This window comes from Drosophila arizonae, chromosome 3, assembly GCF_054131065.1.
Source record: "Drosophila arizonae isolate 15081-1271.41 chromosome 3, UAZ_ARI_1.0, whole genome shotgun sequence".
NCBI classification, from domain to species: domain Eukaryota; kingdom Metazoa; phylum Arthropoda; class Insecta; order Diptera; family Drosophilidae; genus Drosophila; species Drosophila arizonae.
The window spans coordinates 14,386,763-14,409,625 of record NC_142923.1 but is presented as its reverse complement, the minus strand read 5'-3'; the positions used below and the strand labels follow the sequence as shown (position 1 = coordinate 14,409,625).

At 40.3% G+C, this 22,863-nt stretch overlaps 2 protein-coding genes and 2 long non-coding RNA genes across 4 annotated transcripts; 1 reads left to right on the top strand and 3 right to left on the bottom strand.

The window, feature by feature from the left end:
* Positions 1-4,385: 4,385 nt before the first annotated feature.
* Positions 4,386-7,476, bottom strand: dbf (doublefault). Its single transcript, XM_018004971.2, has 2 exons — positions 5,850-7,476; positions 4,386-5,590 (listed from the first exon to the last, which is right to left on the bottom strand). Exons 1-2 carry the CDS (start codon positions 7,102-7,104, stop codon positions 4,848-4,850), a joined length of 1,998 nt encoding a protein of 665 aa, XP_017860460.1. The 5' UTR covers positions 7,105-7,476; the 3' UTR covers positions 4,386-4,847.
* A 2,971-nt stretch (positions 7,477-10,447) lies between these two features.
* LOC108612152 (uncharacterized) lies at positions 10,448-13,239 on the bottom strand. The gene is made up of 4 exons (XM_018005059.2): positions 12,048-13,239; positions 11,445-11,984; positions 11,215-11,373; positions 10,448-10,977 (listed from the first exon to the last, which is right to left on the bottom strand). The coding sequence occupies exons 1-4, from the start codon at positions 13,206-13,208 to the stop codon at positions 10,591-10,593; spliced, it is 2,247 nt and encodes a 748-aa protein (XP_017860548.1). The 5' UTR covers positions 13,209-13,239; the 3' UTR covers positions 10,448-10,590.
* A 608-nt stretch (positions 13,240-13,847) lies between these two features.
* Positions 13,848-14,764, bottom strand: LOC149269712 (uncharacterized). Its single transcript, XR_016268984.1, has 2 exons — positions 14,474-14,764; positions 13,848-14,418 (listed from the first exon to the last, which is right to left on the bottom strand). It is a non-coding gene; the product is annotated as an uncharacterized LOC149269712 (long non-coding RNA).
* On the top strand, positions 14,690-17,083 carry LOC149269711 (uncharacterized). The gene is made up of 2 exons (XR_016268985.1): positions 14,690-15,051; positions 16,229-17,083. It is a non-coding gene; the product is annotated as an uncharacterized LOC149269711 (long non-coding RNA).
* The last annotated feature ends 5,780 nt before the right edge of the window (positions 17,084-22,863 follow it).

Sequence of the window (22,863 nt, the reverse complement as noted above, 5' to 3'; positions counted from 1 at the left end):
GTGGCGCACTCTGTTCCTGTTTACATTTGTTGCAATATAAGCAAAAACATTAAACACATTTTTCGAGCCAGTTTCTGTTGCTGCTGCTGCCTCGAATCATAGGCTTGACATATATATCCCAATAGGCTGTTTATTTGCCAATTGTTGTTGTTGCTGCTGTTGTTGCTACTGTTTTTTCCATGGATATTGTTGCCTACACATTTGATGTATATATTTAATATTTAGGCCTATTTACTTTGGGCATTGGCGTTACGTCTGCTCCATTTTGCAAATTCTAATCAATATTTTAGGTCTGCTTTGTTCAGACTTTAGTTTTGATGATGCTGCACAAAAATCTGTGTTTTTGCCTATTGAAATAGTTTTTGTTTAGCTTTTGGCACAGATGGAATCAACTGAAATCAAGCAGTTGCCTAGTGGAAAGGGCTTTATAATATATTATCATATGAATAGGTTTCACTTTATATAAAGGCTCTTTAAATTTCTATTGCTGCTGCTTTTCAAATTATGCTTTCATATTAAGTTGGTTAAGCTGATTTGGAAATCAACAGCAAAATAATAGACTTAAATATTATTAATCCAAATTCTAATAGACCCAAACGACCTACACGAACTGCTGCCGAAATTGTGAATGTTAAAACCCTTAACGCAATTGGGCAGGCCAAACACGTTCATGTCACATGGAAAGCACTAACAACAACAGCAACAACAGTGACAGCAACAATAACAAACATTGCTGAGACGTAACAATTAAAAACGCTAAAAGCATTTTATATAACATTTCGCATAATGCAAAACAATTCACACGCCTCGAACTTTTTATGAGCCACCGCACACACCCCAACTTACATAGGTAAATATATAAAAATATATATATGAGTGTGAATATGTGAGCATAATTTATATTTATATACATTATATATACTCGTAATTGTCACAAGCGCTATAAACACGACACACACATATATACACACACACATATATGCAGTGAGAGCTGAAAAGAAATGTTTATTAGACAAGTTTGGATAGCTGACAGGCAGCTAGTCATAGCATAATACGTCATAAACCGAAAAATAATAAACTAATGAACTTATATATAAGGCGAGAGTTAGCTACTGCTCGACTGTATTATACCCTGTAGTGAGTGGGAAGATTGAACTGATATTCTCTTTGCTATAGATAGCAAATTCAATGATATTGCTATAAGATTTCCTCTTGTAGTTAGACAAACATGCACACAGACAGCCTAGATCCTTATATACGAGCTCTTCTATCTATTACATACCCATGCACCAACTCTTTATACCCCACATACCCACTTCTCCACAGGGCACATAATATATGTTTATAATAATGTTTATCATTTTGCAGCAAGCAACATTAACAGCGCCACGAAAAATTAGCTGCAAATTATGCCTGAATGAATGTTGTGCCAAAATTATGTTAATTATTTACACAAGTGCAGGCTGCACTCGTGTTTGTGTGTGGGAGAGAGAGAGATAGCATGTATCTCTGTGTGGCTGGGGGCCATGCAAATGAGCCTCGAGGATGTGTTTTGGTTTGCCACGCATAAATTTTCTTCGGCCTGAGCGCTTCAAGCGACCATTTTGCGAAAATGCTAAAAACAATTTTATTGAGCGAAAATGCGAATGCAGAACAAGTCTGGAAAGGGGAAAACGGAAAGGGGCGAAGAGCAGAGAGCTCGATAGCTCCGGGGCAATCGCCATAGTGTTGCATAATTAATTTGTTTACACAGTTGTAAACAAACTCTGTGCACATTGGCAGGAATTTGGGAGTGATGCGAGGACTCGTCGCTAATAGGAATAAATTTATATGCAAAATTGATAATTTTAGGCATGTTTCAGAGTCAATGCGAAATAAATTTTGTTTCTATTTTAAATCAAGCTGGCTATGATGCGTTGCGTTCATTTTAATGATCAGACAAGTAGGCGTGCTCGAAAATATTCCAATTCAACTCATTGCCTTAAAGCATATGCATATGGGTAAAATAATATAGCATTGATACATTTTAGATTAGGCTATAGTTTAATAATTATAATATCATGTAAATCCGTTAAATATAATATATTTAATATAATAATAATTTTACCAATGATAATTAAGTAGTTGGTAATTAAGTAGAATCGACATTTTCAAAGAAGTGAAGATAAATCTGCAGTTGCAAAAATGTAAATTTATGTAATAAAATTTCCCTTTGATTAAATACGTATACTTAGTATATAAGAATTAACGAGAAAAGTATTATAAATTAATATTTAATTAAAGTAAATCATTTATTAAATTATAAAAATAAAATTAAAATTTCTACGTAATTTTCATTTATTTAAATTTTAAACCTTCCAATTTTGTATTTAGTTAATATAAAATATAAAATTTGCTGAGTTATTATTTGTAAAATTAATAGCAATGTGAATTATTTTTAATTTTTAATTTTTGAATGGTAATTTTTTAAAATATTATATATACTATATTGGATTCATTAGAAAGTCAATGGGATCCTTGGAAAATAATGTCAGTATATCTGTCTCTCTCTCTCTCTCTCTCTCTCTCTCTCTCTCTGTCTCTCTCTCTCGTGCATCCCTCAAAGATCTGTTATGATAGCCTATAATGGTATATAGGACTCGTACCTTTTCCATCTTTTTGCTTTATAGCTAATATGAGAACTCGACTTTTATAATCTCTGCATTAACATTTGCATTATGTCAATTGCCTTTGGATTTTGTAAGAGCCAATTGCCATATCATTAATTATATCATCGGTAAAACGTCATTTCCCGTCAATTTATATATTTTGCAGCATTTTTCCTTCGATTATTTTTCTCTCCCCATGCGCTTTACTGCAAGAGCTGACTAGTTATTGTTATTGCTGTTGCTGCTGACTGTTTATACATTTCCTGTCCGCACAACAACAACAACAACAACAACAATGGCGTCAAATGTTTTACAGCAGATAAGAAGTTTAATTTATGCGAAAACATGTTTTGAGCTGCCACCCCAGAAGCGACAGCCAGACGGCCAGACGGCCAGATAAACAGATATCTATATAGCAGCAGAGGATAGGACAGAGCAGAGGACATATATAGTGCATATATAGATACTGCAGCCTGCAGCTGACTAGGCTGTGCCCTGGCCACGCCCACAAGTTCACACGCCCGACACTTGCTATTGACCTTCATCGGACATGTGCAGCCAATGTCGTTTTTTTCTTCACACTCGCCCAAAAACGTGGCCATAAATTGTAGCGAGTCGCATCCGTTTTTTGCGGTTTGTCGATGTTGTTGCGATTTATTTATTTATTTAATGCCATGTTTTGTCTAGACGCCGACTGTCTGACTGACATGGAGCCACGGCCCCGGCTGGTGTGCTGTGGGTAGCTCTCTTCTGATATTTACCCAGCGATAACTCCGTTTTTATGGTACTCCCATTGTCTCTGCCTGGCGACGAGTCCTGCGCAGATTTTATGCCATTTTCGTCTGGGCAAATGGCAAATGGCAACTGGAAAATGGCAAATGGCAAATGGCAAATGGCAAATGGCGAATCGCAAATGGCAAACGGCAGACGCAGCGCCTCCGCAATGGGGCAACGTGTCGCTGCATAAGCAGACGTGCAATTAAAAGCAAAGAACAACAGCGTTTGCGGCGAGTGTCGCATCATTAATTACCAAAGGCTTAAGCAGCTATCAAAGGCAAAATAACCGTAACATTCATTAATTTACCTTAATTTCCATTAAATCATTCAAAATGAAAAATGAATAAATGGCTTGTGAGTGCATAATTGAATTTTGTGTGTTCTCCTTGATAATGAACATTTGCAGAAATATCCGAGTTGACATCATCTTATGTCAGTCTGGTTTATCACAAAAATTTATATTATTTTTTTATAACTACCAGATAAAGTAAAAAAAATTGTAGTTTACATTCACATATAATCTTAACACACTGCTAATTAAAAGTAACGGCTAACTAGAATGTTTAGCACTACTGATCACTTCCATATACTAAAAAATATATAAATGAATAAATAATACAAAATATATTTATAAACGTATTTTATTGGTATTATTTTTTCCTGAATTTAAATCATTTTTTTTTAATTAATTATATTCATATTTGTTTTATAAATACAAATTTCATTTACAATGTTAATTCCAACATGCAAAGGCCGCTTAGCAACATAGCAGCTGCAGCATGCTTGAAGCTTAGCAACATTCGAGAAGCATATGCTTGGCAACATTCTGTCGGACAACATTTATCGCGCAGCCCGAAAGCATGCAACACTTTTTTTTTCGAAAAGTGCTTAATTTACAAGACTATTTAATGCACACAGAATTTGCAATACATTTAATTATAAACAAGGAAAAGAAAGGAGTATTTTTAATAGACATACAATAATATTTTATTATTATTTTGTATACATACATATACATATACATATATATATATGTACATACATTTATATATATATATACATATATATACATGTATAGACACATATACACATATATATATACATATATATATAGGTTACATTTGCTCATTTGTTGTTTATGCGCAATTCTATTATAAAACATATGAAAAGGTTAGATAGTTCAAAAAGTAAATTGTCAATAATACGGCACAGCACTCGGCCCGTTCGTCTGGTTTGGGGCTGGGGCTCTGCTGACATTCCATAGCTTCGATAAATACTGTAGATACGAGATGAAACGCAGACTCACTCTCTCATATACACACCACTCCCTTTATATGCTTCTCCTTATAATTCTTCTTGTTCTTCTTCACATTATATTCCTTCTAATTCGTCTTCTTCTTCTTCTTCTTCAAGTCCACTCTTCTATTGCATGACCCTCTCCAGCCTCTTCCTATGCACACGCCCCTCCTCGTGTTGTTTCACCGACTTTAGGTGATTTAGCGTTATGTTGCAGACCTCGCAGTAGTAGGCGGCATTCAGATCGTTGATCTTACGAAAGTCCGGCTTGTTATAGCCGGAATACAAGTAGCAGCCGAGCGGATTCAGCGGCACCAGCGACCCATTCGCATTGATGCGGTAAACGTGGCTGCCATCGAACGGCTCCAACATGGAGCCCGGACCGCTGGAGCGCTCCCGTTTGCGATGGCGCAGCCCGGCCATGTGTATGGACAGCTGCGACTCCGAGGTGACAATCACGTCGCAAAGCTTGCACATCAGCCACTTGTCGTTGGTGCGCACCCAGCGGCCCGTCTTGTCGTAGTAGCCCTCGCCGTTCGGCTTGCTGATGTGCCGCTCCACGAGCCGATGCCGCCGCCCGTAGAAGTGCTGGCGCGCGTGTATGACCGAGGTCAGCTTCAGGTCGCACAGGTCACAGTGCAGCACGGCGGGTCCCGAGCTGCGCAGGTGCCGCAGCATATCCTCGGACAGGTTGCCCTTGACGAAGCTGTAGCGTATCAGCCACGAGTCCACGCGACGCAGGTGCGTCCGCGACAGGTAATGGTCCAGGGCGTTGCGCATCGTGCGCATTGCCGTGTGGCACAGGTGGCAGCAGTCCCAGTGGAACAGCGACTGCAGCTCTTGCGGAACTTGCGGTGTGGTCGACGGTTCTATGCGATAGATATCAGATATATAAATATTTGTATCGTAACTGGTATATAGCAATATATACTATACTGTTATGGAGGAAATTTCATTTCATTTTAAAGAATAGATGAGTGAAATGATAATGAAAACCTACATAGTAAATGCAATTTCAGCAGGTTTCCAATAATTAGATCTAAAGGCTAAATATCAGATGACTTAAGCAATGCTGCTGCAAGTGTTTTCAACTTGCATTTCAGCTTTAAGCCACTCAAGTCGACTCACCCGTAGAGCTGCGCTTATACTTTTGCTGCTCGATCAGCCGCTGATAGTCGAGCTCCTGCTCCAGTTTCTGTCGCATGAGCAGCTGCCTCTGCCCATGCAAGGGTTGGCCATTGCTGTCGCCGCGCGGCTGGTGCGCATAGAGGGGTGACGATCCCTCCATGCGATACTCCAGCGGATCGCCACTGGGCAGATAGATGCGCTGCCGCGACTGCTGCTGGTTGGCAATGTAGTCCTTGATGCTGCAATAGAATGCCGGCTCGTAGGGCTGCGGCCTGTAGCCACTCGAGCCCAACGCCGGTTGGCTCGGCGCCTCGCGATTGCCGTTGCCGTTGCCGAGTCTCTTCGGCTGACAACGCATTCGCTCAGTGCTGTTGGCGAAGCTTTGGCTCCTGCTGGGCTTGCGCTGCTGCTTGTAGCCGTTGAGCGGCCTGTTGGGCAGCCGCTCCTCGCGCACGCTTGCCAGCCCCCGCGAAGTTGGGTTGTATTGATGCCCATTGCCCCGGAAGTTACCTGACCGAGCCTTTGGTGCGGAGGCCTGTCCAAGGCCAGTATATGGCTTCAGCTGCAGCTGGGACTCGGCCTTATTGTCACGCGCTGTGAACGGCTCGTGTAAGCCCGGTAGCTCGATGGGGCGTGGCTGGCAGGCATTGATCACTTGCTCAATACTCTCCAGCCCCTCCAAGTGCTGGTCCGCCCAGAGCGTCTCGAACTGCAACGGACTGGGGCGCTGGTTGTGCAGCACGGCCATGAAATGGTCGCGCGTGATCTTCGATGCGCCGCTGGCATAGGCCGCGTTCTGGAACGTGGTGATGCCGTCGTTGCTGGGCGTGGGGCCCATGTTCTCGTAGTCCTCACGTTCGTGCACCACATGCACAGCATCCTGCATCAGGATCAGCTGCGGTGCCTCGCCATCTTCGGTCACCATTGGCAGCACGGCCTGGGGCTGTGCGCTGGGCTCCAGGGCGCCGTGCACCAGACAGGGCAGCTTCAGTTGCTGAGTGATCGCCTTGGCCTGGGCCATGCTCATCTGCTGACCGTCGCCTTCCAGACAGTTCGGCGGCAGGTTCACTTGGTAGCGATAGACGACATTTTCGTCGGTGCGGCGCAGCTCCACCAGCACTGGCAAATAGCCGGATCGAGTGCGCGGCTTGGGCAAAGCAGCGGCCAGCTTGCAGATGTTCCGGGCGCACAGCAGGGCGATGCGCTCGTGGACGGGCGGTGTCCGCGGAGTCAGTTGGGATTTGCGTGCCAACATTTCTTTGATTCTTTTAATTCTCGATTTCTGCTCGATTCGGGGTTGCTTAACGGTTGCTTACGCTGTCTTGCCGGCGCAGTGTTGGACGGCTTGTCGATGCTTCACATAGAAAATAGAGAACTCGGTTTGTCGTCGAATGGGTATGGGAATGGCTTCTATACACTTTGGGCCGCGCGAGATTGTTCGACCGCTTAACATTTAACAATACATTTGAATTTGTTGGAATTGGTGTTTAAAATGTGTGAAAAGTTTCGACACCAATCGAAAAATACATAATAAAACACGTCCAGCGATGGATCTGTCAAAGCTAACTACGACTCTACGTTCCATCCGGCAAACAACTCTACCATTCACACAACTCTCTCGCATGCTCACGCACAACCCTAAAATTACTATCGATAGTTCTGCAATCATAAACTGACAGTTCGGCTTCTGTATTTTATATATTATTTGTTTGGTTGACTAATTTAAATATATCATATATATGTATATTCTTCTGATAGTTTACTTTCTGTATATCAAAGCGAAAACTAAATGATTTAAATATTTCTGAGCCATTCTTATTTGGCTTCGCTATATAATATATAATATAATAAATAATAGTACATAATTCTGAAGTAAACTATTTCCTATATTCAAGCTGACGGAACTCAAGGGCAATTTCAATAATTTTCGTTGCGTACTTCACAGAGTAAATCTTAATATATGTATACATAAAATTGTATCACTATAAAAAATATTGCAATATTTTTAATATGTATTAAAAAAAATAAAAAAATTTATATAAATTTTTATAAAAATATAAATATATTTGAATTATAATGATCAAATATTTTTTAAATACTAAAATAGAAAAATAAAATTTTATGTATTTTTTTTAATATGAAAAAAAATATATATATATATATACTTAAAGGTATTAAAAAAAAAAACTAATAATAATATTAAATGTGTTTGAGCATATTAAAAAAAAAAAAAGAAAAAAAGTACTTCAAAATAATAATATAAAAATAAATAATTCAAAATATTTATTAAAAATACATCACGAAAAATAGAAAAAATAAAAGTAAGAAGAGTTTGAATTAATTTTAATTAATATTTAATCAACCTGATGTGTAATAGAAAATTCAGTTTTGATTTAATTTTAAAGCAATCTGATGTTTTGCACTTGGTGGTTTCACAAGATTTTTATTAAAAATATTGTACAGAGTAGATTATTATGTCAGCCGCACAAGCTGCTGGTGGCGATCAAGTAAATTTAAAATCTGCATATATGTTTTATTTTCTTATTTTATTTTTATAAATATTTAGGCAACATGGATTTCATAAATAGCTAACTACTATAAATTTCTAACGTTTTTCCGCATCTCTGCTATTCCCACACCTCGTAAGCAATTACTGAGCCCTGAAAGTCTTAATCGCAAACTTATTTCACAATTTATGAGGTTTGCTGGAAGGGCTTTAAGTTGAACCATCTGGCGCCATAATTCAGGAGCGTCTCAATTCAAAAGGCTTCCCTCAAGGCCGCCTCCAACGCGGAGCCAAGTTTAGCATTTGTAAATGTCAGTTGTGGCATCGAGAGGGCCCCAGAGAGCTCTTTGGGGCTGAAGAACATGGCACGGCAAGCAGCAAAGGAAATACAGCAGAGCTTTAAATATTTGCGACAAGCTGCCTTATAGAATGGAGCTCACAGAAAGACAAAAAAAGAGTGAGTGAAAGAGAGATTGAGACTGGGACTGAGAATGCGAATGAGTACATACATATGTGACTGCCTGGAGCATTAAAATAATGTTTAGCGCGTGATTTTGTGCCAGGTTTTGTGCTTCCGCTGGCAGCTTGTGGCATCAATTGTCAGCGCATAGCTGCCGGCCGGGTTTATCGAGGCGCAGCAGCAGCAGTAGAAGCAGAAGCGCACAGGTGCCACAGTGGCAGGGCACGACGACTGCCAACATCAATAACACTAATGGGAAAAGGATAAAGATAAGCATTAAATAACACACGTACGCATGGCATTTGAGGCTTATGGCGAGGCCCGTGACGTTGATAGCCCCAAGATGGGGCGAACTTCCAGCGCTGCAGAGACCAAAAGTGAAGACTGTGTGTGTGTGTGTGTGTATGTGCGTATCTCTCAGTGTGTGTGTGTGTGTGTGCTTGCCAAATTGTTTGCCCCGCGGCCCTTTGCGTGGGCGTGGCAGCGTGTACGTGCCAGCTGTTAAGCGCCACATGGCTTGCCTTAACCCCCAACTCCAGCGCCTGTGTCTCGCCTCCTGCTCCGCCTCGTGCTCCACATTCAAGCGCTTTGTTCACTGCGCGCATTTTTCACATTTTGCGCTTCCGTTTCCGCCATTGTCGCTTGTCGCTTGTCGCTTGTCCCGGCCCGCCTCTGCCCTTCTCTGCCCGGCTCCGCTCGGCTCTGTCCCAAATTGTGTCACATACACACGTGAGCAATTTAAAGTCAGGCCATTGTGTGCCCCCGTCCCCTTGTCTTTGCGTTCCATTTCAACTGCAAACTTAATTTTCAAGCGCGCCTCGCGGCGTGTAAATATGCGTACAGCATCTGAAATTTATGAATCGTTTTACATACGAATATGGAAATTCGTATGTGCATTGATTTGCCCCAAGAGCCGCAAATGAAATGCCCATGGGACTCCTGCTGTCAAGCTGTCTAGCTGCTGTCATTCGACTCATGCAAAACAAATCAACCTGCAGCAATGTGATAATTTAATTGATAGACTGTCTCATCAAGAGTTTAGCTACTTTTTCAGCTAAACGTTTATTAAAGCAGAGAAAAGCTCGGATCTCCTGCAGCTCTAAATTCATATTTTAAATGGTATAATCTTAACAAAACTTAACAAAATAAATAAAAAGTAAGTACTGTGTTGAATAGTCGTAAAGAAAAAAAAAAAAAATTAAAATTAAATGAACCGTAAATTCTGATGCGTGCCTACATTTTTAATTGAAGATTTTCAATCTCTAGCTTTAGTGGACAGCCGGCAAAGATTACATATAGAAACTGCCACGCCCCTTGCCGCCAGTCACATATACTTCACAGAGCCATTTAAATTTTCTAGCTTCAATGGATCCAATAAGCCACCAAATCAAGTAATTGTAATATGATAAAGGCTGCTTTCTGATATTATGACGCTGCTTGTTTAATTGGAAAGGTGGACTGCCAATCCATCAATAGTAGCCGCCTCCGACCTCCACCATTGAAAGTCATTGAGGAGTGTCAAATCGTAGTCGTAATATGACTGAGTAATCAGATTTACTTTTCACTGCATGTAAACTTTCCCCATGTTGAAAATTTCAACAGCTGCGTATTACCTATAACTTCAACTATCGCTTAAATATTAATTGACCATTATTTTTTTCTATATATTTGCATGTATGCTTTTCTTTTTTCAACCACAACCAAAACTTTTCAAATTGAAAATGTACACAAGATTAATTTTTGGCATGGTAATTAAGCCCAGATCTAGCACTCGTTTATTTGTGCCCATACCTAGCACAATTACTAACCACGCGATCGTGGACCAGCCCCTGCACATTCTGCGAAAGCATATAGTCGTAGTGGCTGAAGCCTTCCTGCTGAATGTACGAGTAGTCGACAACATTGGGCAGTTGATTCTTTAGTTGCTGAACATCGGGCAGGCTGGCCAGCCAGTCGTCTTGCGAGTGGTGCAGTGCCACTTGACAGGGTATTTGGGTGATGTTGTAGGCCGGCGGCTGTGGCTTATTATATTGCTGTAAATTGAGCGCCTCGCCATTATCGAAGGCAGCGAATTCTTGGTTACTGAGCAGCTGCGAATAGTGATAGATCTGGAAGGCGGACGCGCCCTGCGACGAATGCTCAGCGACAATAGGCTCCAAGGTCTGTAATATATGGAAATCATTTATGTATACGTGGTATTCATAGTCTGTAAGTACTAAGAAATATGATATCTATATGAGGCCTTCATACGAGCTGTGACAACTGCTAAGCCAGTCGGTAGTGCCCAACTAGAAAACTAGGAAAGATAGCTTAGGGACAGTCGGACTAGATCAATTCAGCTGTGGTGTGCCACGTCTCCATTCTCTCTTACCATCCTAACTCTAGGTTGAACTACTTACATTGTTAAACTGATTCCAGCCGAATCCGCACGTCACATAGTCAAAGATGCGGCATATCTCGCTGCCCAATTGGTTGCTCTTGCAGATTTGAGCGTGGAATTGCTTGATTAGCTTGTTATCCTTCGCGACCGAGAATCCACCAAGTAAATTGAGCAAAACCTGCAATTGAGTAAAGCATGAGATTAGAGACGCTCGATTCAAAAAGAACGGCACTCGCACGGAATACGTACTCTGATATTTCCCTTGAACAGAGACAGGAATCGCAGCACCGGACTCTGTGTATTTTTCAAGTAGACCGTGGGCGAGAGAGCCTGCATGAGAGACACCTTCTTGGCATACTGAGGCAGCTGACTGGCCATCACAAAGAAGGCGGTACAGCCCTGGGAGTGGCCAACGTATTGCAAGGTGCTCTTGCCCGTAACTTGTAAGATTTTGTCAATACTGGCTGGCAGATCGAAAACACCGATTTCATGGAACGAGAAGCTCCAGTAGTCCGCTGGCCGAATATGGGGATTCTTATGCTTGTTCGAATAGATGTTGCCGCGCGTATTCAAAAGCCAAACATCGTATCCCTGGTCGTATAGTATATAAGCCAGGCCGTTTGCCGGGCCCATTTCCACCCAAGACGCTGAACTGGACATGAGGCCGTGCACGAGCAATACGACAGGTCCTCCCGGGCGCGGTAGGCGATGCAGGACCAGTTTATAGCCGTCCGATGTTATGACGATGTGCACCTCCACAGGGTAACCATACTTCTGGATCAGCTCCACCTGTTCCATAGGCCGACAAATAATCTTAGATTTAATCTTAATTTGGGCACATCTCGCACTTACCGCGTTCAGCTTCGCGTCCACATTAATGTCGGTATCTGAGAAAGGAACTGTAGGCTTTATTGCTGCAATCGGTGGGGGACTCTCACTAAATGAAACGCTAACGCTTTGCGAATCTGTCCTTGTGTTGTCCCATGGAAGTTTTCCTTGGAGTTGTTGTTGTTGTTGTTTCTTAGCGAATGGGCAATCAACAACTAATATTAATGGTTGTTGACATGGTGGGTGCGAACAAGGTGGGTATCCGGTTGGGTATACGGGTGGGTATCCGGTTGGGAATACGGGTGGGAATACGGGAGGGTATCTGGTTGGGTATAGGCATGGGTACTTACAACCTGGTTGTACGCATGGGTATTGACAACCTGGTTGTTGGCATGGGTACGGACAGTTTGGTGGGCATGGGTACGGACACACTGGTGGGCATGGGTACGGACAACCTGGTTGGCATGGACAGCCTGGTTGGCATGGGTGCGTACAAATTACGGGTGGTCGAGTGGCGATGGATGTAGTTGTGGTAGGTGGGTATGTAGGGAATGGTGGAGTTGTTGTGCTTGGTGGAGATGTGGATGGTGGATTGGTTGGATAAGGTGGATAGGGTGGATATGTTGGGTATGGTGGGTATGTTGGATGTGTTGGATATGTTGGATACGGTGGATATGTGGGATACGTTGGATATGTTGGATATGTTGGGTACGTTGGGTATGTTGGATACGGTGGATATGTGGGATATGTGGGATATGTTTGAGGCTTAGTTGGAGGAGGAGTTGGAGGAGGAGTTGGAGGAGGAGTTGGTTTAGTTACAGGAGGTGGAGGAAGAGTTGGCATAGTTTCAGGAGGACCTGGAGGAAGGGTTGGCAGAGTTGCAGGCGGATCAATGATGGATCCATTTCCTGGGTTACATGGACTTCCTGGTGGGTACACTATAATAATAGTGGGGCCTGGCTTATGTTGCGGAGGAAATGTTATAGGCGGATGAGGGAATGGCGTATTCCGGCAAAAGCTATTATACCACTTCACTTGATGGTTGTGCCTTATTTCCAGCTTGCTCAATTCCACTTGCACAGCAGCTAAATACTGTTGCTTCTGTAAACAGTCCAGTGAGGCGCCATCGACCAAAAGCACGATGCCAGAGAGCGCCAGCAGCACTGAATATAATATTCGGTTCATCTTCACTGCGTGGGGATATCCAGTAAGCTCCAGCTTATATAGCGAAGGAGCGCAACAAATTCTTAAGGCTGCGAAATCAATTGAACATGGAACTTAAGTAACCGTACCCACTCAATTATATAACCAGTATCGGACCATGCTTAATGGGCTTACAGAGGAATTTTCAGCGTGACTTATTATCACAACAACGTTCTAAGAGACCTTCAATCCCCTAATCGAATTAGAAATCTTTTGTGGAACTGCTAATGAAATATTTTGCTGTCGTCAAAGCCGATGAGCTGATGCCAGAGCCTCCCTTTCTTGTATCCTCCTCTTCTTGTATTATACTCTATCAGGGTTTTAATCGATAACACTAAAGTGGGAATAGTTATCGATTTTTTAAGCTCGATCTAGGTATAATACCGAGACCTACAAATCTCTTATACTTTCTGAACACAAACGGACAGATGGACAGGCAGGCTAACGAACAGGGGTGAATCGAGTCAAGCTCCTCATGCTGATCAGGAATATATATAAATATATATATATATATATATATATATATATATACCATATGGGGTCTGTCACGCCTCCATCTCCCTGTTGCAAACATTTTAACATAACCATTATACTTTGATTTCCCAATTAAAAAAAGTCAAATTGTGCAGTGGAATAATACACAGGAGAGATTTATATTATATTCGTTTACAATATTATATGGTTTATATTATGTTTATTTTTTATTCCCATTTTCTTGTGTATACAAATCATAGTTCCCTGTGTGTCTTATCCAGTGGTTTAACTGCCCAACAGATTAAACAGCACAGTTTAATTTTTGAAATATGGACATATGTTCACATTTATATTTATAGAGCCTGGTACGCACGTAGGTGGTGGTACAGGGTTAACGATTCCCACATCGGGCAAGGAGAGATGACAGTACTGCTCCAACCATTTCACCTGCAGTTGCAGCATATTCCTTTGGTCCAGAATATTTTGACGTTGCTGATTTAACACCGCCTCTTGAACCTGACAGTCATACGAATGGACAAATATTCCATGGCCACTGAGCCCCAAAAGTGCTAACAAAATCAAGAAGCTCATCGCAAGATCTTCCAGTACTAAGTGGAGCGATCGGCGCCTGCTGCTTATATAGGGTCAGTGTGCTAACGAGGCGTAGCACAAGGCAAATTCAATTATACGAATCAATTGACAACGGGCTAAATGATTCCTGAAATAACGTCGTCTCAATATTTAGCGGAATGCTTAGAAAATTAATTTATTACGTCGGGTATTTCTGTAGATTAGATAATTTTGCGGAGTGCAGCGTGTCCCTGCACTGTTCAATCAATATCACTCAATGTTATGCATGAACCCATATATCGATAAGATATTCCATCCGAATAATACTATCATCTCCGACACACATGCATATACATATATCCAAGGCGAATATATACTCCTAATTTCATGACGTTTATGGGATATTGTATTGTATTGCTTTCCCAATTGTCACGCCATGAGTAATTGCATTGCAAAAGCCTTAGCACGAGATTATATTCAGCATTTTGAGTTCAAAAGCTTATACGGACGGACGGACACTTCGTAAATGAGTATATAGAAAGAGTTTTCGAGAAAGACAGGGGTTTTTGCTCTTTAGCTGTGTCTATAGTACATTTCATTAAACAGTTTTGAAAATAATCTTCATAAAAATATACTCGAACGAAATCTGCTGCAGCGCGCAGTTTCGATTTGAGAAACTAATGTTAGGGATAGCAATATGATATAGTTTAATTATAATACTCAAGTGACCAGAAATCGTTGTAGAAACCATTTCTATAGACTGCTTTCATGGGCTTAAGGTGTAAGTGTATAGGCTCTCCTTCTATCATATCATATCACATCAGCTGCCTTGCTTCTCTGCCTCTGTTGCTATTTTGCTCAACTTGTGTCGCCTGCTTGTTTGCGCAAATTCGATTATCAAAATGCACAGGCAGGCAGCGAGCCGGAGTGGCAGCAGGGAGAGCGAGAAAGCGAGAAAAGGATAATGCCATGTCGCCGTATTAACGCGTTTGTCGCGTTCGTTGCGTGCGGAGTCGGAGTCGGAGTCGGAGTCGGAGTCAGAGTCAGCGTGCCACCGGAAGTAGGAGTCGACTCGAGTAGGAGACAGGCGAGCTGCCAGTTCCGGCTGCGGCAGGCTTGCCCTGGCGTGAAACGAGCTGGCAAATCGAGTTTGGCTGCTTGCCTGGATCCCGACTGATTAAAGCTCGACGCACGGAGCTTGGCGCTTGGCACTTGGCGCTTTCTTTGTTTGCCAAGTTCTGCGGTGATTCGCAACCTTTTTTCAAGCATATCATTAGGATGCAGTGCAGCCGACATAGCAGCCATGCACAAATGGCATATTAAGCTTCCCTGACAGCCGCGTTTATTGCGCCACCCGATGCCCGTTGGAAAGGACGAAGGACCCCGTTCTTGCCCAAAGCCGTGACACATATTAAATTTCATTTCACTGGCAGTTAGAATAGGGCGCCTAATGAAGGTTAAGCAACTTTTAATGCGCTCTCGTTGTCGTCCTCTGCCATCCACTGGCCGTTTTGCAGACCATTAAATGTTTTGCCTGGCAATATGCCATATGTTTTGACATGGACCATTCCTGCTCTCCGCCTTCGCTGGCTATGCTGGAAAAACTTTTCTTATCATTTGCGAGAAACTCATAAAGACATGTGTGTGTGTGTGTGTGGATGTGCGATATGATATGACGATGACAGAAAATGGTAATGATGACGCCGGATCACATACGGCACATAAGCATATGCTGGGCTTAACATTACAGCGTCTGGCATCGCCACAAAGAGGAAATTTATAGACACATTGGGCATGGGATCTTAACCTCTTGCTCAAATCCTCTCGTGACTCAGACAGGAGTCGTGCGTTATGAACCATAAATGAGTTTTGCTTAATTTAATAGTGTATGGCATATCGATATTAATTCCAATTGTTATACAAGAATTAAATTATATGCTTCATTTGTTTTATTCCAGCGTTTCTCATGGGCTGCATGGATTATTGGATTAAGTCTATAAATTAATTTATTTATTAATGAGGCTTAATTTGCATTTTTACACAAAACTGATTCTTCATAGCTATTTATTTACTTCAAATATATTAAAAAATATATTCAAGGCCAAAATGATTACAAAAAAAAAAAAAAAATCTTGACTCCCGATAATTCGAAATGGCAAACGGATTAGTTTTTTATTTTATTTTTTATTTTTATTATTTTTATTATTCGATTTACACAGATATTTAAATTATAGAAAATGATCGAGAACGAATTTTTTTCAAGGGGACATAATTTGTTCTTATTTATCACGATTTTCGATTTAACGGAGCTCATATTATAGAGTCGACTGTAATAACTAAATACACAAACAGCATTCTATTCATTCAAGTATAAAAAATGCAAAATATAAAATTGTTTTAAATAATACTTAGAGGCCACAAGTTGGGGAGCTAAAATCATAAGAATATATCACATTAAAATAATTTAAATTATTTCAACAAATAAATATAGAATTTATTATTCAAGGCAAATATTTATTTATATTTAATAATATATTTAATGCAAAAAGATAAATAAATAATAATAAAAATGTTAGCTAAAGAATCAATATTATAAATTGTTTACAATATAATATTAAGTAACTAATAAAATTCAAGAGGATATGTGAATTATTCAACTTTTGATCCATTAGATATCATGTCTAGTTCGATCTTTGTCTATCTCTTTTTTGGCCATTGTCTAGCTTAGCTTAATATCTTTTATTTTATATTTATTAGCATTTAATGCTCACTATTCGATTTACATATAATTTAAATAAATTTATAGGCGAATCAACTCATGGAGACTTAATTTTCTGTGTTCGATTGTTATGGATTTTATTAGGTAGCTTCGCCCCGACTCAATTTGATGTTTGCTTTTAAGTCGAATGGTTTTTTGTTGCGCTCGAGTAAATCTCTCCCTCCCCACTTAGCTGCTCTCTGCTTTGCTGGTGTGAAAAGTGCATGAAAGAAACGCTTTGAAGCGTTTCTTACAACTCTATCCACACCCACACGGACAGACAATGGGACGGACAGACGGAATAGACCAAGCAGAACGCTGTGACCAAATCAAAAACCTTAGCTTCAAATTTTGCCTTGAACATTTATTGTTATCAACATTTACATATGTCCCTCTCTCTCTCTCTCTCGCTCACAACAGCTCTCCCTCTCTATCTGTCTCCCTCTCTCTCTCTCTCTCTCTCTCTCTCTCTCTCTCTCTCTCTCTCTCTCTCTCTCTCTCTCTGTTTCGTCTGTTACTGCTGTAAATTTACGGTCCATTGAGTGCGGAAATCGTCTCACAATCAAATTATCCAGTTCCCAGCGCCAGTCGGAAAACTTGGCCATTGCTTTAAGTTTTCCAATTAAAACAAATGCAACAAATGCGATAAAACAAAGGAATTTGCTTGGCAATTCTGTTGTGCTGTTGCTGGAATTCTGGAATTCTGAAACTGTGAAATTTTTTAACTGGCCCAAATTTATGCGTGGAAATGTTCGTAGATGTCGTAAATTTTGGCACTGCGAGTCGACTTTCGATAGGGCACTCTTTTGTTTTGCTGGGTTATTTATGCAGTCGCCTCCTGCTACACTATCTAGCCCTTGCAGCGGTTGTTGCATGTGGCCCCCACGCCATGCCCACTCGTTTCCGCACTCCAGTCCTTAGCCGGCGTATCGCTGCTTTCTCGTTTTGTTTTCTTTCTTTGCTGGCTGTCGCGACTCCAAACACGAGAAGTCCATTTCGAAATTTATGTACACACAAATTGAAAGCGCCCTGCGAATGGAGTCGAGGAAAGTGCAAAAGAAAAGCATGCAAAAGCAAAAGCAGCCAAAAAGAAAAACCAGAAAAAAATTACTCGACACTTGGTGCAAACTTTGCTGCATTGCTCGAATTGCAGTTGTCCTAGAGAGGCAGCGGCAAGAAAAGCTTCAAAGAAAATGCACTTGATTCCGCTCGTTTTTTCTGCTGCTGCCCCATGGAGCAGTTGTTGCTTCAACAATCGCCTTGTCAAAGGCAACCAACCTGCTACCCGAAGCCCGAAGCCCGAAGCCTGATGCCTGATGCCTGATGCCAACCCAGTGTTGACACTGAGCTGCTAAACGAGTTCACGCAACGAGCTAAGTGGACGCAATCGAAGTCAAATGCGAATGCAATTCCAGACAAGCCTTATCGAATATGATAGATGGATTGCAGCCATTTGCCATTTGCAAATTTACAGTGGGAAATTCAACTAAACTAAATATTTTTAGTAAAAAAAAAAAAAAAAAAAAAAAATGAATTACATTTTTTAAAGTAATAAATCTGTACAGTAATACAAAAAAAAAAAAAAATAGTTTGATTTTAAATCTTTAAATATAAAAAAAACATGTCATTTGTAAGTTTAAAAATCAACTTTTCTCCCTTTAAAAATATAATAAAATAATACACATTTTAATTGCTTACCTTTAAGCTCAGCAGAAATATTTTATGTATAAAATTAATTTCTCTAAAATTCTAAGTTGAAAATATTATTTTTATATTATATATATATATATATATATTATATATTTATATATATATTTATTAAATAATATATGATAAAATAAAGTAACAGTTTAAAATATGTTTACAAGAAAATCGATATTGTGTATATTATTTACTGATATGTAAAATATATTTTTTAAAATATATTTATATTATTTTTAGTTTTTTCAAAGTGATTTCATGTACATTGCTTAAGTCAAAGGTTCGTCTATAACCTATGACCATCTCTCTCTCTCTCCCTCTGCCTCTCTTTCTAATTCATAGAAAATTCATGGTTAAAACTTAAATTGCTTACAGATTGCTCAACAAGGTCAAGCTAAATGATTTAGGTATTAGTTATGAGATATAGTTTGTTCAAAACCAGATCTGGCTCCTGCCTCCATTTCTGTCAGCTGCACTCAACTAGCTCATCTGGCCTTTCTATGCATAGCTCTAAACACTTTAAGGACTTGCTCCAGTAGATCCTTGTTAGAGCAGTCCATAATAATTTTATTTAAATATACAACTATTATTTTGCTTTATTCTTTTATTTGCGCTAACAAAAACACACGGCACTTGCTAAAGTTTGTTGCTCTTTGAACTCTCAGCGTCAGTTTGCAACTCATTTATAAGGATTAAAAGGCTTCAGAGGGAGCCTCAGCATTGGCGTTGGTTGCCATTTCCATTGCCATTGCCATTGGCCCTTGGCATAAATTAAATGCTAGAGTCACTCTGTGTGTGTGTGTGTGTGTGTGTGTGTGTTTGTGTGGCCTGGTCGAGCCTGGTCCCGGAGAGTGCATTGCACCTACAGTCGATGACACAATGGGAGCAGTCGGAGAGGCATTCACGATTCACTATGCAGGATTCACCTACATTAGCCCGAGGAGGTTGCTCATTGCCATTGTTGCACTTGGAAGTTTTAGATGAGCTGCGGTTCTCATTAAAGAGCCGTCAGCTGACGCTGCTCTGTTCGGTTTCCTGCGCTGACTCTGGCCAACAATTGGACAAAACTTTAAATGTTGACGGGCTTTAAGTCAATTATAGCCAAGTTAACGTCTTCTTCTCTATCTCATCCATGCATGTGTGTGTGTGTGTGTGTGTATGCTAATTTGATTACAATGTAGTGCGAGCGGTGCCAATGCCCAAGCTCCCTCAATGAATTATGATGGACGGTGTCATGAAAGCGCGAACAGTGGCGGGCTCTCTGTGGTCGTGCATGTTGGCCATGTTTATCTCTGGTCAACGTATACTTAGCACATGCTATCAATGGGCGCTGTGTCGGGTGTCGGCTGTCCGGGCATCGAGGCTTATTGCTGGTTTGGCGTTTTTGCATGCCACGCCCCCTTAGCTGTGGCGCACACACACACACGATAAATGGCTGGAAAATGGGGAAATGAAGTGCTTAGCGCTGGGCATTGTGCCAGGACTTTGGTCGCGCCACTTCATTATAAACATTTCTCAATTGATTATCGTTAGTGTGTGCCAAACTCTGTGTGCGAGTGTGTGTGCCTGTGTGTGCATGTGTGCGATAATGCTATAATTATGCCTTTGCTTTTCTTGGCGTGCAGGAGCTGCCGCCGTTCGGGGGGCGTTGCGGCTTTGCCATGGCGCTTATATTTGCACGCATGTCCTTTATGCTCGCTAAAGTGTGCCTGTGTGAGTGTGTGTGAGTGTGTGAGTGTGCGTGTGTGCGGCTGTCATGGGGTTTTACAGCATGTTTATGGCATCATGTTGTGCGTGTGCGGCGGGTACGGGTTAGTGGCAGCCACTTTTGCATGCTCCTCTCACATTTAAGCAAGTAATCCACATAAACTGCTCTTGAAATATTTCATTATCGTAATGAAAAGGACTTAAATACATTAATTTTTTTTTTTCCTGCCAGCTGGAAGCCCATTTCAAATATGTGTGTGTGTGTGTGTGTGCCCGAGCTTCCATATTGATAATAAAAGTAGATTTGGGCTCGCCATGCGATGCGAAAATGTGAAAGCTTTGTTCAACTCAAGCGTAAACACTTATGTCTGGGACTCCTAAATGGCCAGTAGTGAAATTCCGAATGGATCCCTGTAAAGGGAAATTCAAGATTAGGCTGGCAACAAGGGGATTACGCAGAGGCCGGCGAGAGAAACAATCAAAATTGATTGAAGCCCAAGAGGAAACTATGAAGCGCCTTAAAGTGGAGTCAAATGTGGAGTATTTCTACGGAGTACGCAGTAGTGATGAGCAGATGGAGGGAATACTAGATTATTACTAGATATATAAGTCGGGTTTGTGTGAGTCTCTACAAGCTCATAGACTCATGTTAACTAATTTAAGCAGACTTCATAAACTTAGAAAGCAGACATTTCTATTTTTTTATAATATAAAATAATATATGTAAATATTAGTGAATTTATACGAATTTCTTTTTAAATAGTTTAAATACAATGCTTAAAAAAAATAACATAATAGCAGTGCATTTGAATCAGAAAAATATATTTTGTATTTAGAAATGGTTTAAAGTTGTAAATTTGTATTATTTAATTGCAAAATAATAAAGTTCAGGGTTACTATGAATATCAGGGTATCTATGAATATATTTAAGGCTAGATTATATATATAGAATGATATATGTGTGTATGACGATTAGTGATGGATTCCTAGCCACATTATGCAGACTCAATTTTTTAATTATCGATTATTCAAGCAGGCTGAGCAGACTCATTGTCTTCTCTTTTTATATGCGTATTTCTAGCACAGACTCTGTGTTAGAGCGAGACTCACTGGCTTTCACATCGACTACCCAATTAATAATTACTCACATTTTACCCAACATAATACTACTTAAAAGTTTTTTAAGTTTTTACACTAATATTTAATATAAATTGATATAAAGAAAAAACACATAGATAAACTAATACATATTAATTGAAAAATATTAAATAAATAATTATTTTGCAACTATTCATTTAACTGGTAATGCGTGTAAATGACATCCCATATTTATTATTAATTTAACAAGGCTTCTGTGTAAATTATATTTTACATTTACACTACATAATTGCGCACTCTCGATGCGCTGTCAGCAATTAGTCAAAACATCATTTTCAATTAAAATATGTAAATGACAGAATAGATCAGAAATCCCTACAACAACTAGGTAATTAACGCAACCCGAAAGCTAATTAATTAAAATTTAATTAAAGCGACTTTTTATGCCCCCGTCACATGCTGTGGGCTGAGAAATAATTCAATTCACTTGCTGGCTTCACAAATGATATTGAATTAAATAACGATGCGTCTTCAGATAGCTTCCGAAAAGTAAAAAAAAAAATAAAAATAAATAAAAAAAATGAATATCATATGAAAACATTTATTGAATTTTATATCAAAATACGTATACATAAAGCAATCCCAATTGTTTGGCTTTAATACATATAAATTCTTTCTTTTGCAGCGCAATTTTGCTGGCCAGTGTATGTGTGGCTCGCAGTGCCACCGCAGGCAGTTGGTCGTCTTCTCGTGTTCCATAAATTAATCAATTGCCGCTGCCGTTATCCGTAATCCTTTATCACTCGTTTATTTTATTGATGGGCAGCAATCAGCGGCCGCAAGGATGCGCCGCCAAGGATCACGAGCTGTTCGCTGGCACAAAAAGGCATTCGAATGGGCCTCTCATTTAAATCAGAGATAATGGCTCCAGCACCAGCTCCACGCATTGCTTCACATCGATACGTTCGCTCATTCCCTTCGCTGACCCGGCGGCAGGCGACAATACGCAAATAATGACGTATTTAATGAAAGCACATAATAATTTTCGTGCATTTTTTCATACTCTAGCATTGGCAGGTATTGTACGGTTGCCATGAAACGTGTAACCTTGCAGGTGAGCTACGAAGCTTGAGTTATATTATGTATATTTTGCTTAAGTATGTTTTGTTATTGGCAGGGTGCGCTTGATAGGAATTTCAGGGTGATCAAGCAGAAATTTATAGGAATTATAGTTATATTTCTATTAAAGCTAGCAATCTTATTGAAGTGGTGAAATATTTGGAAAGGCTTGAAATTTAATAACAAAATGATGCCAATTAGACAGGAATT